This window comes from Hyperolius riggenbachi, chromosome 7, assembly GCF_040937935.1.
Source record: "Hyperolius riggenbachi isolate aHypRig1 chromosome 7, aHypRig1.pri, whole genome shotgun sequence".
NCBI lineage: Eukaryota > Metazoa > Chordata > Amphibia > Anura > Hyperoliidae > Hyperolius > Hyperolius riggenbachi.
The window spans coordinates 74,052,251-74,065,103 of NC_090652.1; the positions used below are offsets into that span (position 1 = coordinate 74,052,251).

At 46.1% G+C, this 12,853-nt stretch overlaps 1 protein-coding gene across 1 annotated transcript; it reads left to right on the top strand.

Moving 5' to 3' along the window:
• The first annotated feature begins 6,353 nt into the window (after positions 1-6,353).
• LOC137524354 (uncharacterized) lies at positions 6,354-12,641 on the top strand. The gene is made up of 2 exons (XM_068244117.1): positions 6,354-7,537; positions 11,030-12,641. Exons 1-2 carry the CDS (start codon positions 6,577-6,579, stop codon positions 11,611-11,613), a joined length of 1,545 nt encoding a protein of 514 aa, XP_068100218.1. The 5' UTR covers positions 6,354-6,576; the 3' UTR covers positions 11,614-12,641.
• Positions 12,642-12,853: the final 212 nt, after the last annotated feature.

A 12,853-nucleotide genomic window follows, 5' to 3' on the forward strand; every position in this document is an offset into this window, starting at 1 on the left:
ATCCAAGAGAAAATTTAGCTTGCTTAAGGATTTGTAGCATGTCAAAAGCCAACTCACATTGGCTGGGAGTAGAATCCAGGTCTGAGTGTGTGGTAGGTAACTCACTTCACCACTATACCAACACTACATGCTGAAGCCAGCCTAGCATGTAATATTATGAGATATCAAAGAGAAAAAATAGCTTGCTTAACCTCCCTAGCGGTATGGACAGAAATGTCCGTTCAAAAAAACATGCTGTGAACAGTATAAACATGCATACACATCAATACTCTCCTGCACTGTATACTAGACCCTTGCTTGACACATTTTGGCAAGTTACAGGGAAAAAAAAGTTTTAAAAATACATTTTATCACTGTTTGCACAGAAATCCTGGGGAAATTGAACGCTGGGAAGGTTAAAGAGGAACTGTGTGAAGGAATAAATATTCCTTAAAAAGTAGTATACGACAGTGATTTAAGTGTATAGATAAGGACTGACTAATAAATCTCGTAACCCTGTCAGAAAGGTGCTGTAAAAATGCCATAGGCAGCCTGGGAGGATCTTTGTTTACTACTGGCAGGATTAGCAAGTTTTTTTGTTTTTTTTTCTTCATCCCAGCAGTTTAAAACACGCCCACAGTGAAGGTTGTTACACCCTCCTTCCCCAACCTTTTTTTTTCCTAACTGACATAATTTGCAGAAGCCCAGGAAGTGTAATATGCACATGTGTAAAGAGAAGCAGACAGGGAATGAGCTGGAGATGCTGAGAAGTGTATTGTAATGTAGCTGAATAGCAGAGGCGTTTCAAACCACTGGCCTAAGGGCCCTTTTCCACTAGCTGCGTTTTTGTCAAATGCAAAACGCATGCGTTTGCAGATTCTGAAGAGCAGCTTGTTTAAAATAAGAATCTTGGGTGGCCTTTTCCACTGCTGCATTCCGATTTTTAAAAAACGCAAACCCATGTCTGTGCGATTATGATGCGTTTTGCGTTTCAATGTAAAGTATAGGAATGCATGAAAAATTCATAGAAATGCGTTTTGTATTGATTTAACCACTATTATCTATTTTCAAGACAGCACTTGCCAATCAGAAAAACGGAAAACGCAAACGCACAAAAAAACGCACATCAAAATTGGAAAAAACGCAATGTCTTGAGAGACTGAAGCCAGCCTAGCATGTACCATTATGATATATCCAAGAGAAAAATGAGCTTACTTAAGGATTTGTAGCATGTCAAAAGCCAACTCACATTGGCCGGGAATAGAAACCAGGCCTCCCGCTCTCTGTAGGCTGCTATCCTAACCATTATACCACAGCACAACACACTACAATGCTACATGCTGAAGCCAGCCTAGCATGTACCATTGTGATATACCCAAGAGAAAAATGAGCTCTCTTTCTCCAGGACTTAAAGCCATTGAACTGAATTTTCAGCTTAAAACAATCAACTGATACCGGCAGAATTTCACAGGCAATTTCGGAATTCCGCCAGATTGAAAAAGCAATTCCGTTCCGACCAAACGGAACGGAATGACCAATTTCCGCCTAAAATTGCGGAAAATACAATCCTGCAGAAAGCGGTGACCATCCCTACTAGAGAGAGAGAGAAATGAATCTACATGGCTATCTGGGGTTCTCTTCGGACAACTGTTGAACACAAAAGGCAAGGCCATGCCTGGGTGGGCTTGAACCACCAACCTTGCAGTTAACAGCCAAACGCACTAACCAATTATGCCACACAGACTGTGTACCACAAAGACTGTGCATGCAGTTGCTGTTGAATGATTTTATGGGGATGTATGTGTGCCTTTTGGAGGGAGGAAGTAAGTCTGCTCCAAGAAGTTTCAGCATGTAGTGTTGGTGGTATAATGGTTAGGATAGCAGTCTACAGAGCGGTAGGCCTGGGTTCTAATCCCGGCCAATGTGAGTTGGCTTTTGACATGCTACAAATCCTTAAGCAAGCTAATTTTTCTCTTGGATATATCATAATGGTACATGCTAGGCTGGCTTCAGCATGTAGTGTTGGTGGTGGTATAGTGGCGAAGTGCGCTATCTACCACGCACTCAGACCTGGGTTCAATTCCCAGCCAAGGTATGTAAGCTGGCTTTTGAAATACTACAATTCCCTGGAAGATTAGACCAGCTAATTTTTCTCTTGGATATATCATAATGGTGCATGCTAGGCTGGTTTCAGCATGTAGTGTTGGTGGTGGTATCGGGCAGAAATTAGTTAGGTGGGGAAATAAATTTGAATTCTGTAAAATTGCGCGGAATTCCGTTTTAGCGCTATAGCAATTTCGTTCCGACCGCCAGAATCGGAATTGGCCCAAATCCGGGCAGAATCACGGACTTTACAATTCCGCGGAATCCAGCGACCATCCCTAAATGGGACCCACTTGTACAAATAGCAAACGTTGATTTAAATCCACCCGTAGGCACTGCTAGCTTGCTTGTACATAGGGACGTGCTACCGGTATTGAAAGGAGAAGGAAGACACTCAAATGTATTGTTACAAGATGCAGACCAGGCACTGTTCTTTTTTCATGCATTTATTTCTTTCCAAACATTGCAGCCAAAACAACGTTACAGCTCAATGAAATATTACATCAAACCTGGTTCGGTGTGCGTGCATCTGGTGTAGGGAGGTGAGGTGACCAGGGGGTGATTGGACGGGCACTACAGTCGTTTCACGCTGCTACAGCACTTGCTCACGTGCTTTTCCGGGCATCCCCTGGTCACCTCCCTCCACCAGGTTTGATGTAATATTTCATTGAACAGTGACGTTGTTTTGGCTTCAGGGCTGCATGAAAAAGGACAGTGCCAGGTCTGCATCTTGTAACACAATATATTACACTTGTTTGTGTACCCGAAGGCTCATGACATTTACTCTATGTAGACAAGACCACCAGGGAGTTAAAGGAGATTGCAGGGACATGTCAGGAACATGAACAGCAAAGACTGATATGAAAAGTCACTGATACGCCTGTATTTTCATATTTTCCATAATGCTGCAGTTCAAAGGTATAGTAAGGATGGAGTTGTCTACTAGCAGAGGTAACTATGAGAACATATTAACCACTGCGGCGTTTAATTTCCCTGCAATTTTTGTGCTAAAAGTGGCACAATGTTTTTAAGTGTTTCTTTAAATTGTAAGCGTTTTTGCAGACCACTTGCAAGTTGCGGTTTTGCAAGCTGTCCACAAACATACGTGCAATATAAGAAAGGCACTTTAAAAAAAAACAAAAAACATTTTTTTTACTTTATTTGCTGCTATGGGCAGTAGTGTTTCACATGGCTTTTGTTTATTTTTTTTTCTTTACACTTAGAAGTTTTTATATTGGATCCATTACAGATGTGTGATGTGGCATGGCTAAAGATTATGGGGCCCCATAGCAAAACCTTCATGGGGCCATAAGATATAGGCATTCTTGAGCAATGCCGTCTGCCCCTACCCTATGGATAATGGATATGTGACAATTGAGCAGTTCAAATTCTCATGCGATCTACACTGCATATAGTCCATGGGCACTTAGGCAGATTCATGGGGTGGAGGAACAAAAAGAAAGTTAATGGTGAATACATCAAGTACCACCTGGGCCCCTTCAGCTCCTGGTCCCCATAGCAGCTGCTATGGCTATTGCTTCGTCCTTGGAGGTGTTTATTGGAACCAATACAAAAAAAATTGAGTTTGCTGCCTGATGTGATGACGCTGTGTGTGCCTGACACCAGTGGGCACACACAGCATCATCACAGGGACACGGCGGGGTACATGATCAGAGGGAAAGGAAACAACGCACGCAGGGAAGCTGTGAGGTGCCAGCGAGGGATCCCGCACACCAGCGACCAGGGATGGATCTAGGCCATGGCCTAGGGCACCACAGGAGGAAGGGCACCAAGGCAGCAGGCTAAACTGGTGCAGCATTTGCAAGCTTGCAAATTCTGCAATGCAGTACTCTGCTGCTAGCCGCCTGTGCAGCAACCACCTTCCTCTGTGCACGTTTGCATTGTGGCCGGTGGCTATGGACTTTGACAGCATTGAAGACTGAAAGGAAAAGGAAGCTTCTGCACTGGAGACGAGCAGAGAAATGAGTGACACTGATGGCTGCTGCGGTGTGAAGGTGAGCTGGCTACCTATACTGAAAGGGGGGTGGGAAAAGGAGGGATTAAGGGAGTCATCTGGCTACCTATACTGGAGGGAAAGGGGGAGGGGTCATCTGGCTACCTATACTGGAGGGAAAGGGGGAGGAGTCATCTGCCTACCTATACTTGGGGGTCATCAAGCTACCTATATTAGAGGGAAGGGGGGAGGTGTCATCTCGCTACCTATACTGAAGGGGGGCGGCTGGAGACAGTGGCCTAGGCTGGTCAAGAGTACAACTCCGGCCCTGCCAGCGATGCCGCAGGTGAGTATTAGTAATAACTGGACGAGCCTGACTTGTCCTTACAGATTCCAGCTATTTATTTATTTTTAGGATGAGTCAGGTTCGTCCGTAATGCTAGGGAGCTTAAAACAGATGGAAACCCATTGCACTGGCGAACTGAGGGGGCTATTCCGGGTGTCTGGAACCTCCCCCCTGCACTGAGCTGTGTATTCAGCCAGGGAAGCCCGCATAATATAAACAGCCTCATTCTCCCTCCCTTCTTACTTCTGGTGCCTCCCTCCAGCTAATAGAATGAGAGAGGCAGCCCAGCTTCCCTCACAAGAAGATGCAGCCTGCAGTGAGAGAATGTTGATTATGGAGTCCTGGACTCTCCACAGCACAGAAGTGTCAGACATGATGAAATTAGAGTGCAGGCAAGCTGGTAAATATGCACAGCATGATGCAGAGCTTGCCTGGACTCAGGGTCTGTGGGCAAACATCTGTCTGGTCTCTCCCCATTGTTATAATGACTGCATGTGTGGGTAAGGGGTTTAACAAGCTGAAAAGTTTTTGACAGTCCCTAGACTCCAGGAGGGCTTCTTTCTGACTTGTGTGAGAGACTGACAGGGACAGGAGTCCGATTACAAGCAAGTAGCCTGTGTGATGTGGGACGGCAATACAGATAAGTTCTCTGCTCCATCTCAGGCTATTCTCAATTTCTCCACTCCTCTCTCTGGGCTAGTGCAACGCCAAAATGACAATAGCAATCGCTAGCAATTTGTGAGTGTGATTTTGTGAAGTGATTTTCAGAGCGATTTTTGAATGAATTGCTCAAAAACATGCTACATGCAGTATACCTGCGATTTTGAAAAAATCACAACGCTGTTGTGGGAACACCCTCATAGGGTAACATTAGCCAAGCGCTTTTCAAATCATTGTCGATTTGAAAAACGCTCAGAAGCCCTCTTGGTGTGCACCAGCCCTCCCTCATTCACCTTTGTTTCCCTCTTCCCCTAGTGCTGGGTATTTGTGTCTTCTTGTCATACAGGAAAGCTAAATAAAAGTGCAATCCTGGTGAGGCAAAATATTATTATTTAGTATTTATATAGCGCCGCCATCTTCCGCAGATGCATATATCCCTGCATCATATGGGTATCGCTTGCGCTATGTGACACTATGTAGCATATTCCACTGAATTGTCCAAACTAAGTCTATCTCCTGCTCCTCTCTTGGGGAGTTGTTCCAGCGCTGTACCCCGTTCAAATTTGCTGCTACCAGAAGCCCTCAGAAACACTCGTGTCCTTGAGTACTTCCAAAGATAGGCAACTCCGTAATACGCCAGCGCACTTTTCTGCATGGGCAGTATGGAGCCACCTGTATTCGGAAGCACTCGGGGACATACGTGCTTCTGGACCTTTCAGGAACCCCCCCCCCCCCTTAAAAATCCTGCGTTTGCCCCTGCATTGAATATACCAACTAGGCAGATTGGCATCCAAGGGTTTAAAGATTATTTTCATAATACACTTCTACCTTCCCACTGATATTAGGGAGGATGATTATTATAAAAAATGAGGTAGCTTAGAGTGGACATCTCTGGAAGGCCATAGTGTCAGTATAAAACGCAGGCCTCTTGGGAATTTGGGGGGCAGACAGTTTAGGGTCTCCCTATAGGTTTACATGTTAGTTAGTAAGTTGCTGGTAGGATCTATATACATAGCTAATGAAGGTTGCACAGGTAGGGATAGTTATATACTACTGACAGGATTAGTGTTACTCATAGGGTTAAAGTGTTTTTTCTGTTTGATGCTGGCTGTGCCTTTCTTCTCTTTCAGGTGATGGGCTGTCCCTAGGAAGCCTGTGAGGAATGCAGTTGCTGTGCGGATGCCCAGAGGAACTCTCTGTGATTGGCAGCTGTCACTTGGAGCCAAGATTTGTCCGGCCAATCACAGAGGGGGTCCTGTCAAGACATCTCTGACACTCTGTGTATCTCCTCAGTTTCCAGTCAGGCAAGCTGGGAGCAGGAGCTGTCATTAGCTGTTCCTCTCACTGATAGTTTCTGACGGAATTCTGATTACTTTTCCTTTATTTTACTTTATCTCTTATTCTTTTATCTTTATTTATTCTTTCCTTTCATTTATTTTCAAAAAAAAAAAAAAAAAAATTCTCTCTTTCTTTATTTCTTTTCTTGTTATTTTTCCTCCCTTTTTCATCCCTCCTTCTTTTCTATTCTGCTGCCATGGATCAAATCTGGATGAGAGTGGCAGCTGTTGCGGGGTCTGAAGGGGGCGAAGACACGCTCCGCAGGTTTCTGGACTCTATTTCTGTTCCTCCTGCCCCCCTGCCTAACCAGCAACCTCTGCCCGCTGTGCAGCTACCTCAAATGCCTACTGACCTGGTCCCCCTGGATGTTCAGCTGCCTCCGGCGATCCCCTCCACCTCTGCTGCCGCCTCCGCTGCGCCCGGATCGTCTGTGCGGGAGTCCAGGAGCCGCACCAAGAAATCCAGGGACCCGGACCACCTTTCTGTTATTGCCGGAGCGGGCGCGGACCTTTCCTTAGCGCCGCCGGCGAAGAGGCCCAAAAAGCCCAGGCGCCCCTACTCTCCGGATTCCCGGGGGCCGCTTTTGAAGAGCACAGGAAGTCGCTCTGCTGTGGGCGGAAGTGTGCGGGCATCTAAGGGCGGAAGTCGTCACCTCCACACCACTGGAAAGAAGCCCGGCGGCCATCTTGCCGATCAGTCAGGGCCTAGCTGCGTTCCAGGGCGCCCTGCGGATTCTGCTGCCCGGAACCCATCTTCATCTGCTGCCGCCGATGCGGCTCCTTCCTCCTCCGCTTCTTCCTTTCCTGCCGGCCACCAAGCGTCTGGACCATCTACGGCCTCCCTGCCCTCCACATCCGGTTCCGCGCCAGCTGCCTCCTTCCTTCCAGGACCGGCCTGCCAGGTACCCTTTCCACAGCATGTGATGCAGGGCCAGCCCTCCCTCTATGCGCAGCCTCCACCTCCGGGCCTGCCCATCCTGCCCAGCCAGCATCCACTCCTGGGGGCCCCTCCGCTTCTGAGTCAGCCTCATCCACAGGACCAGCCTCCTCTACAGGTCCAGCCAAGGGTCGCAGGGGACTTCACTGCGGATCCAGCCTCTGATTCATCGGATGGGGAAGCTGAGGAACCTGTCCAAGGAATCCCTGCTCCCAGACCGGGTGAGAATTTGGGGAATATTGGGGAGGGTTTAATGCATCGTATGAATGTTTTATTACAATGTATGCAGCAGGTGGTGGAGAGAATGCCTGCTCCTAGCCAAATTGCTTCACCTGCGACAGTATGGGTACCCTCGTCACAGGGTTTAAATGCGGTTGAAGGCAATCCTTGTAATTCTGTATCTAACATTTCTGCTCCTATCAGTGTAACTAATTCTGCAACTGTTGTTGCTAATCCTTTTCCTGACTCTGTTAACACTGTTGTTCCAGGGTCACACTCATTTAACCTACCTAATGCTTCGGGAGGGCTTAACTCCCTTTCTGATTCGGTTGCATTGCTTCCTGCATCAAGGGCCGGTGTACCCGAAACGTCTTATAAGGGAGTTATGCCTTGTCCCTCTTCCCCGCTTGGCTTTCACTTACCTCAAGCTGTTAAAGAAAAAATCTGGCGTGGGGAATATGTGGATGTCCTCTCACTGCTTCCTTTCCATAAGGAGTACCTGAAAGACCACAAGGAGGAGGAAGATCGGAGGAGGCCTGTGACCAGAAATTTTAACAACTAGTTGCAGGCTTTCCTGATTTTCGCTGGTGTTATTGTCGAGAGGGATCAGAGTGTGGCGCTAGGTTTGCTCCAACATATTGACACGGTTTTTGATGCTCAGCGTCAGTATGGTGGAATAGCATGGTTCCTCTATGATGAGGCATTTCGCCAAAAAAGGGCAATATACCCCACGCTGCTATGGGGAACCAAAGATGTGGAACTGTGGATCCGTCTGATGATTCCACAGCAGCCCCAGAAACCCAGACCAGCTGTCCCCGCCACCTCGGGCGCCGTCCCTTTCAAAAAAGGTATATGTCATGCGTTTAACGAATCGCAATGCAGATTTACACCGAATTGCCGTTATAGGCACGAGTGTGCGCACTGCGGAGGTCTCCATGCGGCGATCCGCTGCTTCAAGAAAGCATCGTCGGCTATACAGGGTTCCACGAAGGAGTCCTTTCTGCGCAGCGCGGACGCCAGTGAGGGTTCAAAACCTCACTCAATACCTAAAACACTTTCCAAATCCGGAGATTAGCGAATTTTTGATTGGCGGTTTTACCCACGGTTTCTTTCTTCCACCTTTTGCTGGTTCGGGTTGCCTGTGGGCTGACAACTTAAAATCTGTGTACAAAGAGCCTGTCATTGTTAGAGAGAAAATTGAAAAAGAGGTGCGGGCCGGCAGAGTTGCCGGCCCTTTCCTCTCTCCCCCATTCAAGGACTTTAGGGTGTCCCCCTTGGGGATTGTGCCAAAAAAAGATCCAGGCGAGTGGCGCCTAATTCATCATCTGTCTTTCCCCAAGGGTGGCTCTCTGAATGATTCAATTGATTCCGCTATGTGCTCCGTATCTTACTTGTCATTTGACCAGGCTGTGTCTGTGATCAGACTATTTGGTCGAGGAGCCTTACTGGCCAAGGCGGACATTAAGTCGGCTTTCCGCTTACTGCCAATTTGGCCTGGGGCCTATAATTCCCTGGGATTTCAATTTGAGAACAAGTTTTATTTCGACATGTGTCTCCCCATGGGCTGTTCACTTTCATGCTGCTACTTCGAGATTTTTGCCACTTTTCTGGAATGGGCTGTACAGAGTGAATGTCGAGCGGGCCGTGTTTTGCACTACCTTGACGACTTTATTTTCGTCGGTCCTCCAAATTCTGATGCAGCCTTTAATTTGTTTAACGTTTTTCGGCGAGTTACGGATACTCTAGGTGTACCTTTAGCGGAAGAGAAATCTGTTCTGCCAATGACGGAACTGATTTTTCTCGGTATCACCATAGATACGGTACGGATGGAGTTTCGTCTCCCTATGGAAAAAATTGTGAATCTGAAGGAGCGGCTCAATAAATTATTGAGCAAGCATAAAGCGACAGTTAAGGAGCTGCAGGAACTCCTGGGTCGTTTGGCGTTCGCAAGTAGAATCATGCCCATGGGGAGGGTTTTCTCTCGTCGTACTGCGCGCTTATTATCGGGCCTAAAGAATCCTACATGGCATGTAAGATTGACTAGACCGGTAAAAGAAGATTTTTTGGTCTGGTATGGCTTCCTTGTTAATTTTAACGGGCGGTCTATGTGGCAGGAGGATTTCGTTAAAGACGTTGACATGGACTTGTACACAGACGCAGCTGGGTCAATTGGCTATGGTGCTTATTTCCAGGGTCAATGGAGTGCTGAAAAATGGCCCGAGGATTGGTTCACCCTCGGTTACAGTAGAAACATTGTACTACTGGAATTGTTCCCAGTTTTGGTTTCAATAGCCATTTGGGGCCATAGTTGCGCTAATAAGCGCATACTATTGCAATCTGATAACAGGGGAGTGGTTTTTGCCGTAAATACCCTAACTTCAAAATCTTTGCCTGTTTTGCAAATCCTTAGACAATTGGTACTATTATGTTTACGGTTTAACATATGGTTGAAGGCGGTTCATCTGCCGGGCAAATTGAATCTGATCGCAGATGCTTTATCCCGACAGCAATTTGCGTTATTCAGAGAGCTGGCGCCATCTGCGATCCAAGAGGGTGTCCCCTGTCCGGCCCATCTATGGAAGTTAATCGGGAACTAGTATCATCGGCAATACGCCAGTCACTGTCAGCCAGAACATGGGCTGAGTACTCAGCTGCATGGGCTGATTGGTGTGCTTACGCAAATGCTGGTGGTATATCACCTTTAGCAAGTGAAGTAGTACTGTTTTTATCTTTCATTTGCGCTAAGCTCTCTGAGGGTTCGTCGGTATCCTCACTCCAGCGTGTTTTGGCAGGTATTTCCTTTTTCCGTCGTTTACATAATTCTACCCCATGCGCTAATTATTTTATAGTGAAACAGCTTATTAAGGGCCTTAAGTCTGCCTCTGCCGTCCCAGACGGCAGGCGCCCAATCACTTTTGAGCTCCTGGGTGACTTGCTACGTGTTTTGCCAATGATTTGTTCTTCGGAGTACGAAGTTCGCTTGTTCCGCGCAGCCTTTACGCTAGCGTTTTTTGGCGCATTGCGCATTTCGGAGTTGGTGTCTAGATCAAAACTGGTTCACACAGGTTTGGGCCACCAGGATGTGGTCTTGACTAGTGACTCAGTCAAAATTTTTATTAGGAAATCCAAAACAGACAGATTCGGTAGGGGGGCGTGGCTCTCACTTTACAAATTGGATGGTTTGTCATGCCCCTGTTATACAATTTCCAATTTTTTTGCAGCTGCGGGCTCCCTCTTTATCATTCCTTGCGCATGCCGACGGTGCCCCACTGTCCATGTTTCAGTTCAGGTCAGTTTTGAGCAAATCCCTCAGTGTTCTCGGGCTGAAAGCCTTAAAATTCTCTAGCCATTCTTTTAGGATTGGTGCGGCTACTGAGGCCGCCAGACTTGGTTTAGCAGAATCTGTAATTAAACGCATTGGCAGGTGGGAGTCTAGGAGGTACAAATTATATATCCGCCCTGCTTTATCCTGTTACTAATGTTTTATTTTTCAGGTCTCAAAAGGGTGGTCTGGATAGTTGGACACTCGTTCATCTTCTGGGCCCGGATGAGGGCAAAGGAAAGGCCTTATTCTGAGCAGTTGGATCTCAATGTGGATGATTACCATATTTATTGGAAGGGTGGTAGGGGAATGCGTTGGGCTTCATTTGTCCCAAAAATATTATCCTTGTTAGATTCCTGGCCGGTACCTGATATTCTAATTGTGCACCTAGGGGGTAACGATTTGGGCAGGGTCGGGACGCTTGACCTTATGTCACAGATGCGTCAAGACTTCCAACAGATACACGATTCCTTTCCCCACACAATTTTAGTTTTCTCGGAAATGGTGCAACGCTATCTGTGGTTAAAGGGTTCCCGCAGATTCCTGGAGAAAATCCGTAAACGAGTGAATTTTGCGATGAGCAAATTTATGCCATCGGTGGGCGGTTTCACTTTTCGCCACACCGAGTTAGAGGGAGACGTCCCAGGCTTGTACCGCCGGGACCTTGTTCATTTGTCCCCAATAGGACTGGACATTTTTAATATGGACATGCAAAGCATGGTTGAGAGGGCCGTGGGCGGTGGTGCCAGGCCTTAGCCTGGCGTGTGGCGGTTAAAGTCGCCCACGATTGTGGGTTGACTAGTTTGACTTGGATTACTTGGTATAATACTAGTCTAAAGACTGTATTTTTGAATATTTATTTGGAATATTTATTGTTATACTGTTTGGAGTTTTATTTGGTTATATGATTTCCGATTTAATGATCAAAGTTTTATAATAAAGATTAATTATTTAATTAAATTAAACCGCAATAAACAGTGCCTACGGCCATTTTACATCCAACCTGGTGTTTGTTTTTTCCTTATTATGATTTTATGGTTAACCATGTATGTACCACTTAAATTCCCATGGAAGGCCATAGTGTCAGTATAAAACGCAGGCCTCTTGGGAATTTGGGGGGCAGACAGTTTAGGGTCTCCCTATAGGTTTACATGTTAGTTAGTAAGTTGCTGGTAGGATCTATATACATAGCTAATGAAGGTTGCACAGGTAGGGATAGTTATATACTACTGACAGGATTAGTGTTACTCATAGGGTTAAAGTGTTTTTTCTGTTTGATGCTGGCTGTGCCTTTCTTCTCTTTCAGGTGATGGGCTGTCCCTAGGAAGCCTGTGAGGAATGCAGTTGCTGTGCGGATGCCCAGAGGAACTCTCTGTGATTGGCAGCTGTCACTTGGAGCCAAGATTTGTCCGGCCAATCACAGAGGGGGTCCTGTCAAGACATCTCTGACACTCTGTGTATCTCCTCAGTTTCCAGTCAGGCAAGCTGGGAGCACCCACCCGCCCTCCCTTTTGTTCAGGAACTGTCGTAGGCTGATTGACTTTATTGGCGGTTAAAGTCGCCCACGATTGTGGGTTGACTAGTTTGACTTGGATTACTTGGTATAATACTAGTCTAAAGACTGTATTTTTGAATATTTATTTGGAATATTTATTGTTATACTGTTTGGAGTTTTATTTGGTTATATGATTTCCGATTTAATGATCAAAGTTTTATAATAAAGATTAATTATTTAATTAAATTAAACCGCAATAAACAGTGCCTACGGCCATTTTACATCCAACCTGGTGTTTGTTTTTTCCTTATTATGATTTTATGGTTAACCATGTATGTACCACTTAAATTCCCAAGGACATGACCACACGTAACAATTTAGATTTGTTTTTATATTTAAAATTTAAAAAAGGGGGCAAACTAATTTAATTGTTTAAAGAGAACCCGAGGTGTGTTTAAAGAATGTTATCTGCATACAGAGGCTGGATCTGCCTATACAGCC